Source organism: Otolemur garnettii, unplaced genomic scaffold (genome assembly GCF_000181295.1).
Source record: "Otolemur garnettii isolate 467f Iridium unplaced genomic scaffold, OtoGar3 scaffold00052, whole genome shotgun sequence".
Classification (NCBI taxonomy): domain Eukaryota; kingdom Metazoa; phylum Chordata; class Mammalia; order Primates; family Galagidae; genus Otolemur; species Otolemur garnettii.
The window spans coordinates 1,425,794-1,443,183 of NW_003852447.1; the positions used below are offsets into that span (position 1 = coordinate 1,425,794).

The 17,390-nt window shown below is 40.3% G+C and overlaps 1 protein-coding gene across 1 annotated transcript in view; it reads right to left on the reverse strand.

The window, feature by feature from the left end:
* The window catches only part of TTC6 (tetratricopeptide repeat domain 6), a 179,795-nt gene extending 162,679 nt beyond the window's left edge, over positions 1–17,116 (reverse strand). The window contains exons 1-3 of the mRNA XM_012806438.2: positions 16,979–17,116; positions 16,007–16,702; positions 15,704–15,961 (exon numbers count right to left, since the gene is read on the reverse strand). Of these exons, the coding sequence (XP_012661892.2) occupies positions 15,704–15,961; positions 16,007–16,702; positions 16,979–17,116 (1,092 nt within the window). The remainder of the gene's footprint in view (positions 1–15,703; positions 15,962–16,006; positions 16,703–16,978) is intronic.
* Between the last annotated feature and the right edge of the window lie 274 nt (positions 17,117–17,390).

The window sequence follows — 17,390 nt, forward strand, 5'->3', positions numbered from 1 at the left end:
TGCAAAATCTTTCAATTCTCAGTGCCTAAGTGGTAATGATGGTAGGTACTCAATAAATATTTGCTGGGAGAGTGAATAATTCTGAGCTGCAGAAGTCTTTACAGAAGGTATAGACCCAAAGAAACCACAGAGCAGAGACCAACAGAGTCTACTGGGTATGAGCCTTGGCATGTGGCTGCCCAGGGCAGTGACTTCACAGTTTTCATCCTCTTTTGTAGCTGCATGTGGTGATGTAGCTAAATTCTGGCTAATTAAATACAAGCAGCAGTGGTGGGCAACCTCAGGTACATGTACATGTTTTTCCTGTTTAACAGCTTCCTGCTGGCTGGAGTTCACATGTGAACACTGGTATGGCTATATTGGACCTTGGGATGAACTTGAGAATGAGGATCAGTCAGTGGACAAGCAGAGGGCAGGATTCTGGATCCCTGGCCCTGTGGAACAACATATCAGCACTACATTTCCTTTATACGTGACTTTTTTTTTTTTTTAACAAGAGAGAAATAAACTGCCATCTTGTCTAAGCCAGTATTACTTTGGATTTTCCAATTATCAGGACCCATTAGCTACTCTGAACTAGTTCTATTAGGACTGCCACTTATTCCCTGTTTCCTTGTAACTTGATATTTGGTTAAAGTGATTTGGCTTTATACTAGTGACAGCCAATATGAATTATGCATTCCATTTAGCATTTTCAAAGATTCCATTGTAAATGGATATTTAATAAGCCTTTTCATTTAACCCCAAAGAGTAACAGAGTAGTCATGCATAAAAATCCGTAATTCCACAAACTGTTTAATAATCACTTTCCAGGGTAATAACTGATTGTCAAAGACTACACAACGAGGCAGGTCTCAACGGCGTAATGGAGTCAGAACAATGGCAAGTGCCTCAGCTGTCTCATCTTTCATTTTTTCCCGACCCTATTTCCAATGATTAAGAGATGAAGAGCTTGAGACTAGTGATGTTCTTGAGGGGAAATCTGGCTGAAATGATGAGGTCTGGCCTTATTATAATCTGCTCCTGTGTGCCTAATAAATTTGTAGTAAGCCAAGAAAATGACAGGAATTTTATTTATTGTATTATGTGTGGGGTCTAAAAAGAAGATAGACTATCTCTTTAAAAGGAGGAAATGGGTAGAGGGGAGGGTGCAGGGAACTTTACCAAGACTGAATAACTCTGATGACCAGAATGCTGATTAACAGTTGACCATGTGATCATGGCCATCCTGTAACTCTACTTAAATAATAGCCAAAGCACTGGCTCTTCCTCCTGGCTTTTGGGGATTCCTGGTAAGGCCACTGAAACATGCCATTCTCTTGAGTTGAGAATTCTCAGTGGGACCCAGAAACTCACCTCAGACAATAAGATTTCGAGTACAATCATGCACTACCTAAGGACAATTCAGTTGTACATGAGGGCATTTCAATCAATGACAGACGATGTATGATGGTAGTCCCATAAAATTATAACACTACATTTTTACTGGACCTTTTCTATGTTTAGATACATGAACACTTAACATTGTGTTACAGCTGCATCCACTGTTCAGTACAGTCACGTGCTGTATGGTCAGTAGACTAGAAACAATAGACTATACCATCTAGCTTTGAGTAAGTATATTCTGTGATGTTCACACAATGATGAAATTACCTAACAATTCATTTCTCCTTTGTTGTTGTTGTTGTTCTTGAGACAGAGTCTCACTCAGTCACCTGAGGTTGAGTGCTGTAGCATCATACATAGCTCACAGCAACATTAAACTCTTGGGCTCAAAAGCTCCTCTTGTCTCAGTCTCCCAAGTAGCTGGGACTACAGGCACCCACCCCAATGCTCAGCTATGTTTTTTTACAGACGGGGTCTCAGTCTTGCTCAGGCTGGACTCCAACTCCTGAGTTCAGGCAATTCACCCAACTTGGTCTCCCAGAGTGCTAGGATGAACCACTGTGCCCAGCCCTAACAATTTTCTTAGAAAGCATCTCTGTTGTTAAGTGACCTACGGACTGTAAGTCACTTCCAAAAACAAAAAAATGGAGACCTATAACCTATACCTGTCAGGCTAAGAAGAGAAATTACAGGTATTCAGTTTGAAAAGAGATCAAAGATTTCAAAAATAATAAAGCTAGTAAAATAAAGTGGGTCAGTCTGTTATTCTGCTTTTATGTAACTTGAGAGATGGCAGATAAAGGAGACATTATCTTCTATCCATATGAACAGCAACTTCAATTGATAGAATCAGTGATTTTTGACTGAATGTAACTGGTTAATGATCATATAGAGTGGACATAAAGTTCGTGTGCAATTTAAATAGTAAACTAATATATCTACCCTTTATAACTAACTACTAATGTCTCCATTGCATCCTCTCCCTTGGATGACACAATGTGCTATCTTAGGTGCCCAGGCCAAGTCCCTTCCCACATCCAGCATCTGACCAACATCACGGGACTCTAAGAGCAAATCCATGGCTGTCAAGACCTTCCCCGGGCCCAGGTGTGCTGAGCTCAAAACCAAGAGGCTACCTGGCCATCCTGGCACGAGAGAGTACAATAGTCCTCCTGCCAAGGCAGAGATATAAGAAATTGAAGTAAGTAAAAATTCTAGATGCCTGGGCTCTCAGTGTTAAGGCAGTGAAGGAAAAAAGAAGGAAAATGGAGTAAAAGAGAGAAAGGAAAGTGCCATCAGCATGGCCTAAGGCAAATAAAAACAATTCTGCAGTGGCCGTCAGAGGTATAAAATAGGTGCAGTCCCAACAATGCTGATTAGCGGTATAGCCCTGAGGAAGTCTCAGTCTTTCATTGGGTCTCAGTTTTATTATCTATAAGGTAAAATTAATCAGGTTAGCTTACAAAGGTAGACACCATTTTAGTGAAAAACGTGGGTAAGGAAACACTATGGGGAAATTTATCACTAGGATTCTGGAAATACTCTTCTATATAATGAGAACATAGCGTAAACATGTCAAAGTAAATTTGGTAAATAAGAATATATTACTCTTAGCCTCAGTAAAATACACTAAGAATTTATCCTTTTCCTCCCAATCTCATAAAAAGTTACAAAGATTTTATATATATGGCTAATTTTGTCGAGCCATCCCTCCCCACCATGGCAAGACCAAGATTCAGCAACACTTTGCAGTGGACTCAGAAAACCAGGCACTTAGGAAAGAATATTCACCCTAAAATGGAACATACATCCGAAACAACCTGAAAATGTGCTGTGTATTCCATTAGACTGTTTTCATTTGGAATAAGAGATGCTTAAACATGATTGTGCTTGGCTAGTTCTCAAGATTTTGATTTTACTGTCAAAACTGTTTATTTACCTAACCTTAAAACCCACATGTTTACCTATTCTGCTTTAAAACGAACACTTGTAAAGAATACACTAGCCTAGCTTCAGGCTGTTTATAGCTACAGCATGGCTGACTTCAACTGCAATCAAATACTATACTTTTCAGTAATAAAAAATAAATGGCTTCCCATGCATAATATGTGGATGTGTAACTTAACTGGGGCACTGATAATAGTTGGTTCAATTTGCTGTCAAGGTAGCAATATTATTCTAAGCACTGATGTCAACTTTACTCGTTGAACAACTGTTTTAAACTGTAGAAGCTCTTCCCTCTAGTCTTACACAAAATAAAAGAAAATCATGACTTGAAGCTGTCAAGAAAAGTACCCTTGAAGCAGACTGATACGCTATAATGTCAAGGTGGCAATGAGGGCTGGATTCTAACTACACAGCTTACCAGCTAGTGACCCGCCTCACCTCCTACTAAAGGAGTGGTGGGGGTGTCAGAAATTAGGAGACTATTGAAGGAAGAAAGCAGATTTTTTTTTTAAATGAGGACTGTAAATTGCAATACTATCTTATTTCTGCTAATGATAAAAGGATTTGCTTGCCTCATGATACTGCAATATCAAGATTGAGGAAATTCAATGCTCATCAGCATTTTAACACTAATACAGATTATAAATATTTTAAATTAGATGGAGACATGCAAAAGGTTGTATTGAAATTAAAAGATGAAAAGCAAAATCAAAGATAATTCTTTTAAGCAGCATTTAAACCTGGAAATAATGCCACTGAAGCAATTTATAAAGTAGCTTATATGCTCAGAAAAAAAGGGGTAGCCATTCAGCAATGCAGAAATTGAGAAAGAATGCATTACCAAAGTTGTAGGATGCTCGGACCTTGATAACATTGCAAAGTCCAAACAACCGCCTCTTTCAAGGAGAACCAGAACTGTTGGGCAGCATGAATTAGCTTTCAACTTACAGAACAACTCTGTGCAATATTTCAAAACAAACATACATATTATTCTATCACTTTGGGTGACTTTACTGATCCTACTGACTTGGTACAGGTTTTATACTTCATTTGGGTCATAAAGGAAGATTGTCTTTGCTACAAAGAGTTACTGTGGACAGAACACAGGGAATAGATATCTTAATCAATTTCCAAGGTACATATCGTGAAGCTGTACTGAATTTGGTAAATTTAGTGAGTGTATGTACAGACAGTGCACCTTCCAGGACAGGAAAATATGAAGGGTTTATTGCACAGATTAAAAAAAAAACATTAACAGAGCTAGATACTCTTGCATCATCAAAATCTCAGTGCTAAAGCTACTATTTTAGGTGACACTCTGCAATAAGTTATAAATATCATTAACTATATCCATGCAAATGCAACTAATCATCAGTCTCACAACACGCTAAAGTCAAAAGAGGAGGTACTCAGTCAGATTGGCTGTATCATTCTAAAGGGCACTGGTTATCTCAGGAACAGGTGTGAGCCAAAATTTTATCTCTTTAAGAACAGATAAATTTTATGAAGAACAAAATCAGCAATATGAGTTATTGAAAGATTTCTATAGGAATGCAGCATTTCTATGTGATATCACGTCAAATCAAAATGACTTGAATATTTCCTTGCAAGATAAAATGAAGTCTACATATGACGTGTGGCAAAAAAAAATCCAAGCATTGCAAACAAAGCTATCTTTTTTCAAAATACTTCCTCGAAAAGAAATTTTAGATGAACATTTTCCCCAGTTAGCAAAGGTCACTGAGGAGCAGGATGACATTTGTGAATCATTTGAAGAATACGCAGCTGTTACAGGCCTATTAATTGGAGGAGGCAATGAAAGGTTCACTGACTTCAAGAATCATGACGTCATGCTCAAATTAGCATTTCAGCCTCATCTAGTTAATACAACCAAAGTCTCTAAAGAACTACAGATGGAATTGAGCTCTCAGTAGATGACATTTTAAAGTCACTGTCTGATGTGAAGAAAGATCCAGTTGAAATACAGGAAAATACAGGAGAATGCCCACACCTTTGGCAACATGCCTGAGAAATGCTTTCTTGCTTTTCAGCCACTTATTGCTGCGAATCTACATTCTTCTGCCTAACCCAAACCAAAACACCCTTAAGGTCACAAATGGCTGATCGCCATCCAGAGGATCAATGGAAACTACAGGCCTCCATGTTGCACCAAATATTCAAATGCTTTCCAGAAAAAGACAGACATACAAAAAATGTCATCAAAAGGTTAACTTTAAAACTAACAAAAAATTTTCATTTTTTTAATTATTAAGTACATAATAGTCAGACTTTTACAACATAATGTACATTTTTAAGTATCTCTAATTGAAGATTCTTGAATGTGGCTTTATTTGATCACAGCTAAATTATTGCAGCCTTCCAACATGAAAAAGTTCCCCACCCCTGTTCTAAAGACTTCAGCCAGTTCTTAAAAGGTAAAAGCATTAATAAGGCCTATGTTCCCAAATCAAAGTTGAAATTGAGTTACGTATGAAAGCAATAGTCATGGGGTGTAAGGAGAAGATGCTTTTATTCTAAATATCCAAGTAACTGTACCTGAAATAACTAGAAAAAGCAACTATTTTAAAAAAACATTTTAAAATTCCTCACTTTATCTCACATGGACAAATCTTGCTGAAACCCTGGTATGTGTGAAAATGGATCACTTTCAAGATTGAAATGCACCTGGCCTTTGTCAGGAATTTAATTATAGACACAAGCAAAAGGAAAAATTCATTGCAAGTCACATGTGTACTAAGAAACAGAAAAAAATACATCTGAATTTGACAGTAAATTAACATCTCACTTTTCAAGTACTTCTTTTTTCTAAGCTTGAAAAGAAATTCTCATGGAAAATGAACTGTACTCATATCCAACAAAGAATAAGTTTATTATGAAGGAACAACTGCTAGTTTGGTTCAAAATCACTGTACAATCAAACTAGCTAAAGGAATAGGAAATTTCCTTCAAGAATTAATATAACTTATTTTCCATTTTTTAAAAAGTGCACAGAAATTAAATACATAAGCATCTTGTATTTACTGAAAGCATCTAAATGTTATCTGAGATATTTGTAATTTTCACAGGGAAAAAACCCTGTAAATTGATTTGGCTATAAAAGGAAACTTCTTAATCATTATGTTACTTGGACTACCATAAACTGTTACAAGGACAATACAGCACTTCACAAAGGGTTTAAGAGAAAAGTGGAATGCATCTGTCTATCATTTTGAATAGAAAAGATTTGCCTAAACAAGTCCCTCCCAATTGTACTGGTATCAAACATCGCCAGTTGCTTTCTTCTGCTGAAATCCTGGTAGGTTATCTGATTTATACCTTCCATGAGTACAAATTTGTTCCTAAGATAGGGAAAGATGAAATTTGAAAAGCAAAGGAAAATGTTTAAATACTTTGGAAGAATATGCAGCTCTTTAAAAGGATACAGTAGAAGTTATACATATTGATGTATGTTCATTGACATGCATTGACATGTTTGAAAAAACCAGTTGCTTGGGCGGCGCCTGTGGCTCAAAGGAGTAGGACGCCAGCCCCATATACCGAGGTGGCGGGTTCAAACCTGGCCCCTGCCAAAAACTAAAAAAAAAAAAAATCAGTTGCAGAGTAATAATGTGTATAGTATGTTCTTATTTCCATAAAGAAAAATACCCTATACATCTCATTTGTATTAGGAATTGAGATAAGTGCAGAAGCACAAACAACAGTAATTATGGGTTTAGGGAATTTGAGGAGGGCTTATAACTTGCAAAAAGCAGCACACACATTAATAAAGAATCAGCCAACATCTTTGTTTTATTTTGAGACAGTTATAGATTTATACTCAGTTGTAAGAAATAATACAGAGAGATCTCATGTACCCTCTACCTGGCTTTCCCCATGGTAACATTATGCAAAACTATAATACAATGTCACCACCAGGATGCTGACACTGACGGGTGGAGACAGAAAACGCTTCATCACCACAAGGACTTCCATGCTGCCCATTTGAGGCCACACACACTTTCCTCCCACCACAAGCCCATCTTATCTCCTGGCAACCACAAATCTGTTCTCCATTCCCGTAATTTTGTCATTTCAAGAACATTATATAATGGAATTATATAGTATCTAACTTTCGGAGATTGGCTTTTTTTGTTTGCTTTTTGTTTTGCCTCAGCACAATTCTCTGGAGATACAGCCGAGTTGTTGTGGGTGTCAATCCTTCATTTCTTTTTATTGCTGAGTAATATACCCATTTATCCCCTGAAGGACATCTGGGTTGTTTCCAGTTTCTGATCATTACTAGTAAGTCTTAAATGAAGATTTATCTCAAGAGTTTTGTGTGAACACATATTTTCCTTTCTGTGCGATGAATGCCCAGAAGAGCAATGTTGGATCACATGCTGGCAGCATGCTTACTTTTTAAATTAGCTACCAAACTGTTTTCCAGAGCGGCTGTGTCATTTTACATCCCCACCAACAATGTACGCGTGGTCCGGTATTTCTGCATCCTTGCTAGCACTTGGTGTTGTGACTGTTTTTCTATTTTAGGCATTTTCCACAGGAAGACAGTGATATGTCATTATGGTTTTAATTTGCACTTTAAAACCATAATGAGATGTCACTGTATACCTGTGAAATGATGCTGGAACATTTTCCATCTGCTTATTTGCCATCTGCTTATCTTCACATTCAATAAAATGTTTGTTCTTGCCTTTTGCCCATTTTCTAATTGGATTTCTTACTGTTGAGTTCTGAGAGTTCTTTATAAATTCTAGATACCGCTGCTTTGCTAGACATATGATTTGCAAATATTTCCTCCCAATGGGGCCTTTTGTAGAACAAAAAATTTTAATTTGGATAATGGTCAATGCTTCCTTCATGGAGCATGCTTTTAAGTCTCAAATGTAAGCACTCTTTGTTTTCCTAACCAAAGATCCAAAAAAGATTTCTCCTATGGTTTCTTTTCCTGAAAGTTTTATAGTTTTATATTTACATCCCCAATACATTTGAGTTAATTTTTATTGAAGGTGTGACACTTAGACCAAGGTTCATTTTTTTGCCTATAGATGTTCACTGGCTCCAGTACCGTTTTTTGAAATGAAATTGAATTGCTTCCCGCACCTTCGTCAAATCAGTTGGACGTATTTGTGTCAATCTGCTTCTGTGTTCTCTGTTCTGCTCCCCTGTCTCCACTCTCTCTCCCTCCATCTAAATCACACAGTCTTGATTACTGTGCCTATCTAATAAACCTTGAAATAAGGTACATTGGTGCCTCCCATCTTTTTATTCTTTTTCAAAATATTTTAGCTATCCTACTTCCTTTGCCTTTCCATATACATTTTAGAATCTGTTTGTCAATAATGGTAATAAAAGGGGCCGGGCAAGGTGGTTCATGCCCGTAATCCTAGCATTCTGGGAGGCCTACTCAGGTGGACTGCTTGAGCTCAGGAGTTCAACACCAGCCTGAGCCAGAGTGAGACCCCACCTCTAAAAATAGCTGAGGGTTGTGGTAGCACCTATAGTTCTAGCTAATTGGGAGGCTAAAGCAAGAGGATCACATGAGCCAAACAATTTGAGGTTGCTGTGAGCTATGACGCCAGGGCACTCTACTGATGGTGACAAAGTAAGACTCTGTCTCAAAAAGAAAAATATAAATAAGTAAATAAATAACTATAATAAAAGTTGCTGTGATCAAATGGTTTTAAACATATTTTTCTTAAAAATAGATCTCTTGTTACTTTCTTCAGTAATCTAGCCATTATAACATTAAGTGGGAACCTGGATAATTGATCTGATACTTTTCCTCTTTCATGCTATAAATTTCCCCTTAGTATTATTTGAGCTGTAGCCCACAAATTTTGAGATGTTGTATTTTTATTTTAATTCAGGTCAATATGTTTTTTCCCCTGAGACTTCCTCTTTGGCCCGTGGATTACTCAGAATTGTATCGTTTAGTTACCAAGCGTTTGGAGATTTTCTTGTTATCATCAGCTGTTTATTGATTTCTAGTTTGATTCCGTCATGGTCAGAGAACACACTTTGTGTGATTTCAATTCTTTTAAATTTATTGAGGCTCATTTTAATGGCCCAAGATATAGTCCATTTTAGTATATGGTCCAAAGTGTGCATTCCACTGTTGTTGGGTACAGTCTTCTAAAAACGTAGATTAGCTCCTGGTGGTTAATAGTGTTGCTGAGTTCTTCTATATCATTGGGGATTTTCTATCTAGTCTTTCTATCAGTTGTTGAAAGAGGGCATTAAAGTCTTCAACCATGGTTTTGGATTTGTGTATCTCTTTCAGTTTTTCTTAGTGAATTGGCCCTTTTATAATATAAAGCCCTTTGTGTCACTGGTAATTTTCTATTATCTGATATTAACAGAACCACTCCTGCTTCCTCTTGATTAATGCGTGTATTATATCTATTTCTTCACCTTTTACTTTCAACCTGCCAATATCATCACACAGGAAATAAGTTTCTTACAAACAATATATAGTTCTGTCATATTTTTAATCTACCTGCCAATCTCTGTCGTTATATTTAGACCATTTACACTCCACACAGTTACTAACAGGTTAGGGGTTTAAGTCCACCATTGTATTTTTGGTTTTCTTTTTGTTCTCTCTTGTTTTTACTTTCTTTCCTATGGGTTATTTAACATTTTTTAGAATCCTATTATTATTTATCTATAGTTGTTTTTTGTTTTTTGTTTTTTTGAGACAGAGTCTCACTATGTTGCTCTTGGTAGAGTGAGATGGCATCACAGCTCACAGCAACCTCAAACTCTTGGGCTTAAGCGATTCTCTTGCCTCAGCCTCCCAAGTAGCTGGGACTACAGGCGCCCGCCACAACACCGGGCTATTTTTTTGTTGTAGTTGTCATTGTTGTTTACCAGGCCTGGGCTGGGTTCAAACACATCAGCCCTGGTATATGTGGCCAGCACCCTAACCACTAAGATATGAGTGCCATGCTAGTTTTTTTTAATAGATCCTTTTGTATAGCTTTTTCAGTCATTGCTCTAGGTAATACAGTAGATATAGTTAACTTACCTCAGTCTACTGGTATAGTAACTTTCCAGTTAGAGGTCCACACGGAAAGTTCACCTCCTTTTACGTACATTTATCCTCCCCATTCATAATTATCTTAAATATTGCCTGAACATACATTTAGAACCACATCAGTGTCATAATTCTAGTATCAACCTTCAAACATAACAGAAAACTCAAAAGGAGAAGATGAGTCTATTGTATATGGCTATAGTTTTGCTTCTTATGTTTTCTTCCTTTCTCCTGCTCCAAACCTCCTTTTTTCTAGTAGTTCTTTTCTGTTTAGAGACCTTCCTATAGGCGTCCTTTCAGGATAGAACATCTAGTGACCAATTCTCTCAGTTTTATCTCGTCTGAGAGTATCTTCAGTTCACCTTCATGCTTAAAGGATCATTTCACAAGAAATAGAATTCTGGTGGACAGCCCTTGTCTCTCAGCACTTGAACAAGGTCATGCAATGCCCTCTGACCATCATGTGACAAATCTACTGTCATTTAACCTGCTTTCCCCTCTATGCAGCATGTTTCCCTCACTGCTTCCAAGATTTTTTTCTTTGACTTTAGTTTTCAGAAGTGTGATTACTGTGTGTTTTGCTGTGGATTTCTTTGCTTTGGCATTCACTCAGCTTCTTGGATATGTAGGTTTGCCTCTCTTGCCAAATTTGGGGAGTCGTTGGCCACTATTTCTCTGAGTACTTTTTCAGTCCTGCCTTCTTTTTCCTCTTCTCCCTGGACGATGTTTGGGATTGTATCTTTTGCTGTAGTCCCACCGGCCCACCTGAGCCTCCACCGGTTTTTTCCTGAGTCTACTGTCTCTCTATGTTCACTGGTGAGCTGGGTGGTTCTACAGGTCTGCTGACTCTTTCCTCCATCTTCACCTTGCAGCTGTTCAGCCCATCCATTGAGTTTTCATTTTACTTATTGCATTTTTCAGTTCTAAAAAATTCCTTTGGTTCTTCACATCTTTTTTTTTTCTTTCAAGTTTAGATGTTTGTGATTCTTACCATGACAAGTGATTTTTTTTTTATCGAAACCTGGACATGTTGGGTAATGAGAGTCTGGAAACTATCTAAGCATTCTCTTAAAGGATAGCTGCCTTCCTCTGATACCACTCTAATAGGGCAGTGGGGGGAGGGAATGCCCCCATTACTGCCAGGTAGGAGAAGAAATCCAGGTTCCCCACTCATATTCTGCTGGCACAAGGGTTGGGGGCCTCCTTGTTACTGCTGGGTAGAAGGTGTTCCGGCTTTCCACAAGGCTTCTGCTGATGCCATCCTGGTTGGGAGGAATAGATAATGTCTCATTACTGCTCTTCATGAAGCCTCCAGTGACACCATAGGAAGAAGGGAAATGGTGACCAGTGCTGAAAGTCTGGACCCTCTGCTGACACCACCTCAGTGGGGAGTAATTGGGGCACCTTGTGACAGCCTAGTCAGATTGGAAATTAGGTTCCCCATTTGCCCACCTAGTGGGGTGGGGGTGGGCTATCGGTTTTTCTGCAGTGTTTGGCTAAAGGTGCTCTCTAAAAGTTTTCTGTTCTACTTGACTTCCCCTTCCCTGAGCCTTAGGCTACAGATCAGGCTTTTGTTGGGCTTTTCCATCCATATCCATTGGCCTTCCTAGGTTACCAGCTTCTTTAGTTCTAAGTCTAGGAGATAAGAGGGAAAAAGAAAACCCAGACAACTCATTACCATGTCATTCACTCCTTGTGTCTCAAAGTCCCAAGCCATTCTGTCTTCTGCAATTCACCTTTTGGAGTCTTTTCATGTTTTGATTTGAGATATAAATAAATAAATAAATAAGGATATGTACATAGTTGTACTTAGCAGGAGGAATAGAGAAAAGAATATCTGTTTCATCTTCCTTGAAGCAAAAGTAAGCATTAAGTTTTATAATATAATATTTTTATTTGGACTATACTTCATTTGCTTATATGTGTAGACCTTATAACATGAATTTGCTCTTACCTAGCTCGTGTTAAAACATTTTCCTCTGGAGCTGTTGACCAAAAACAACTAAATGCGACTGAAGCAAGGACAGCCTAGCTTCCTTCACCCTCAGTTACCATCTGGAAAGTGGTCTCTGAACTCCGGTCTCATATAATTAGAATATATTTTATAAGTGATACTATTAAACTTCTCAGTAAAACAACCATAGGACTTCATCACAGTTCTATATCTCCTGCCATGGTGTAGGCCACTGCTTGTGATTCCCAATTGGGTAAAAGAGATTTTGCCCCTCTCCCTAGGGCAGCGGTTCTCAACCTATGGGTTGCAACCCCTTCGGGGGTCAAATGACCCTTTCAAAAGGGGTTGCCTAAATATACCCTGCATATCAGATATTTACATTATAATTCATAACAGTAGCAAAATTACAGTTATGAACTAGCAACAATATTAACAAAAATAATTTTATGGTTGGGGGTCACCACAACATGAGGAACTGTATTAAAGGGTCACAGCATTAGATAGGTTGAGAACAACTGCCCTAGGGACTCATATGGAAACATCTAGAGACATTTTTACTGTTATGACTTGGGAGGGGCTATTGGCATCTAGTAGGTAAAAGCCAGGGAGGCTTTGAAACATCCTAGGATTCTCAGGACAGCCCCCTACAGTGAAGAATTAATTAGCCCAAAATATCAAAAGTGCCAAAGTTGACAAACTCTGGTTTTGGTATCTGACCTACATTTGGCAGTGAAGGGTAATCTTCAGGTATTCTATATACCGCCTGGCCCATATAATCATGGAACTCTGAATGCAGGGCCTGGAATGGTCTTGCCCAAGCTCTACAGACGGACAATCCAGCCTTCCCAGACTGTCTCACTCTTTGGAGTTCCCTCTAGGGATTGCCATGTGGCTCCAGGTTAAGATTTCTAAAGTGAAAAATTCATGCTCCTTGCTTTTTTTCTGGATAGAATATCATTTACATAAACTCCAAATGTTTAAAACAAATGTCCTTATTCTAGTCTTCTTAATAATTTTTTAAATCACAATTTGGACTCCACTTTACACTTGTGTCCTCATTGCTCTCTCTCACTTACCCTCCCACTGCCATATCAACACACGCCCAATTTTCCTTTCTCCTTCTGATGAAACTTCTGAAACCACTTTTACCTTATATCATCCAAGTCCCATTAACCTGGGCTAGAGCCCCCGGCTCCTGATTCTAACGCCCCATGATCCATGCCACTCTCCAACAAAAAACAATTCAGGAACAGAAGTACCAAGGAAAGGACACACAAATTAGCACTTCTGTAAGAAGAATAGAATTCAATGTTCTGGGGTCATTATTCATTTGATACTCTGCCTTTGTATATCTCTAATCCCATTTGAATCTTTCAAACATGCTTTTTCTTAGGAGACCCTTCTCTGAAGTATAACTTCCCCAACTGTACAGGACTTCTGAGCTAGTTTATAACAGAGCCCCCTTGACTATATGATAAGATAGGAGGTCCACCTCAGAGAAGAAGGGGGACTAAGGCCTTCTCTGCAAGGCTCTTCTATGGGAATCCCTGATTTCTTATCCTATATTAAATTCACTGAAAGTCTAACTGGAAATACTCATTTTGAAATGGCCCAAGCAGTCACCCTGATCTTGTTTAGTAATAGCAGGGAGATGTGAATCTTAACTTGGAACATTTGTTGTACTTTGTCCAAAAATACTAGGTCAAAGGCAAAACTGTGGCAAAACGTATTCATACATGTTTTTGTTTTCCTTATGATCGATCACATTACTTAAGTCACAGCCAAGAGTATCCTATGGTCCTGAAACTATTTTAAAGACATAATGCAACAGCAGTGTTCTGTGTACTAATAAGAAATCTTATTCTTTTTTTTTTTTTTTTTGCAGTTTTTGGCCCGGGCTGGGTTTGAACCCACCACCTCGGGTATATGGGGCTGGTGCCCTACTTCTTGAGCCATAGGTGCCACCAGAAATCTTATTCTTATTAGAGCAGCAGCCAAGAGCAGTAATAGAATCTTCTTCCCTCTTACTCATTCTCATTGCCGTTCTCAAAAAAGACAATGTCTCGTTATTGTTTTCTTTCTCTTTCTCTCTCTTTCTTATTTCTTACTTCTTCTCTCTCTCACCTCAAGTTCCTCAGTTACTATTTTTGCTTTGAAGGTCTCTGTGAGAGCTAAGTGTATATAATAGGCAAAATTATCTTAAAGTTAAATATGACCTTGTATAGCTCTGCTTCTTGTTCTGGACATAACATAGAAAAGAAATGAACCATCCTGGGCACGATTCTAGTCAAGGCTCTGGGATAGACTGGGGTTGGATCCCGTTTCTGCCATGCCTTAGTTGCAAAACACTGGGTCAGCCTTATAACCTCACTAAAGCTAGAAAGCCTCCTACCTAATATAGGACTTATTATCTATCTACCTGACTGGGGAGAGGAGGTTGTTGTGACAAAAAACGCACACAACATGCATGTGTGTGTGTGTGGGCAGCACACAAGAAACACTTAAATCTCTATAACTGGCAAGGCCTGAAAGAATACTTTTTTTAACGTTTCAAGAGAACGGTTTTCACTGAAAATATTCTAGAATTCTTATAAATTAAAAATAGTCTCAGTGAAAGTGGCTTATGCCTGTAATCCTGGCACTCTGGGTGGCTAAGGCAGGAGGATTGCTTGAGGCCAGGAGTTCAAGACCAGCCTGAGCAGGAGCAAGACCTCTTCTCTACAAAAACAAACAAACAAACAAACAAAAAAACAGGCATGATGGTGCACACCTGTAGTCTTGGCAAGTTGGGAGGCTGAGGCAGGAGGATTGCTGGAGTGCAGGAGTTTGAGGTTGCAATGAGTTGTGATGATGAGGTCACAGCACACTAGCCAGTGTGACAGAATGAGACTCTGTCTCAAAATAAATAAACTTAATAGTAAATACTGATCTTAGGACATAAATTCACTTTTACTGAAACTCACTACTAAAAATGCTAAACTGTAACGAAAAAAGACTGAGTTTATCACATAAAACGTCTGGAGATAACCACAAGGTCTTTGAAGAAGAAGGCTAGTAGTGATACATTACTCAGGTCTTCAGCTAACGTTCTTGGAGCCAGTTTTTTAACATAACCTTTTAATTTCTTTCACTTTGACAAGACGATGCACTCTCTTGATGAAAAAATTGAGAAATTCAGGTGGAAAACTCAAAAAAGAAAAAAACGCTAAGAAGTTGAATATCGCCCCATGGTTTTGTTATAAGGTATCCTATCATAGACACTGAAGTATTACATATAATAAAACATTACACACAGTGTATAACGAATCCTAAAGTTGCATTTACCAGGAGAAATATTACTTTCGTTCTGGTTCACCTACTTCCATCGCAATGTCGTAGTTCTGGCCCAGAACGCTCTGGATGAGCTCTCTGATGTTCTGGTCCGAGGCCAGCTGGGCCTCCGACTGCAGCGAGGCCATAATCTCCTCGATGGACTTGGGGATCTCCCGGCTGGGCCCCTGGCTCTGCCCCTCGCCCTCCACCGCGTCGCCGGGCTGGACACTCTCCGCGACGGCCTCGTCGCTCGGCTGGCCGCCCTCGGGGGCGTCGCGCTGCGGGCGGCTCTCGGGCTCTGCCTGCTCGCGCCGTTGGTCGCGCCCATCCCTAGACACTTCCCGGCACACGAAGCGGCTGCAAATCCTCACTCTCCGCCGCTTTCTGGTCGCCTCCCAGTCGCTGTCCACGCTCACGCGGCTGCTGGCCTTCCTCTCCCCGGCCTGGGAAAGCCTGGTGGGCCGAGCCGACTCCTGGCTCGCGTCCGAGACCCGCACCGGGCAGACTTCCCGCCTGGGGGCCGGCGGCTGCGGGCTCCGCCGGGCCCGGCGCACCCTGCGCCTCACCGGCCGCGCGGGCGGCGGGGGCGGCGGAAGCAGGACCGCAGGCTTGGCCGTGCCGACCCCCGAGGCGATGGCCGGAGGCTTCCTCGGCGGCCGCAGCCGGAGGAACGCGGAGCTCCGCAAGTAAAAGTCGCGGGGGCTAAAGGGCCCGAGCTTCCCGGGAGCGACCGCCTCGCCCAGGCCCGCGGGACGCGCGGCGCCCCCGAGCGCCTCCTGCAGGAGCGCCGTGGCCGACAGCGCGGGGCCTTTAGCCGGAGGGTGCGCTCTCCACGGCTGGGATCCCGGGCCGGGCGGGCTGGGGACGGGGAGGCTGGGCCCGGAGCTTCCATCGATAGCCGGCTTGGAGGCCAACTTCTGCTGGACTCGGAGAAAATCCTTTTTACTCTCCTGGCGAACCTTCTCAAGCTCTTTTAACATGTACGATTCTTCTTTGGGTTTCAGGCCAAAGTGCTTTGGAAATGTGGACATCTTGACAAATCTGACCTGTAAAATAGCCCCCAAATGATATTTTATATATGCATAAAAAACTGTTCATAAAGAAAATTTTGGTTGAGCAAAGCTTCTCATGATAGACTCGCTGCGCTCCCTGATGCACAAGTGTGCAAACTGAGCATCTATTTAATAATTGTATATCCACCTGCTGGCCTTGTCACAGAACCAGGTAAAACCTCTAAGGCACTAATATTTTTCAGCAGGAGTTTCCCAAAACTCTACTGGATTTACTTTAGCTTTTCTTTAGACTATAATGTAGTGTCCCACTTTTGAGGCGAGAGAGCCCACACTAAGCGCAGGCTTGAAAAATCCAAAGTAGTCCCGCAAAGAGAAAATAGAGGGCACTAACTGTGACATGTGAACTGACTCCAGCCTAGGAACATTCTTTTCGATTGTTCGGGGCATTTCCACGATATTAATCCATAGCCAACAATTTTAAATTGGACGATTTTCACATAAAAATTCAGGTTTGCAGCTTCTCTGGAATAAAAGAAAAGTGAGGGCTCTGGCAATGCTAGGGCCAAGTCCCTACTCTTGCAGCAGCATGGCTGTTTCCCCTGCCTTCCCCAGCTGGTCCCAGGTGTCTCCCTCCTCTGACTAGCCCACTGCCTCAATGTGTCACCTGAGCTACAGCAGAGGGGAGAAAGGAAAGAGGTAGGTACTCAGCCCCAAGGAAGGC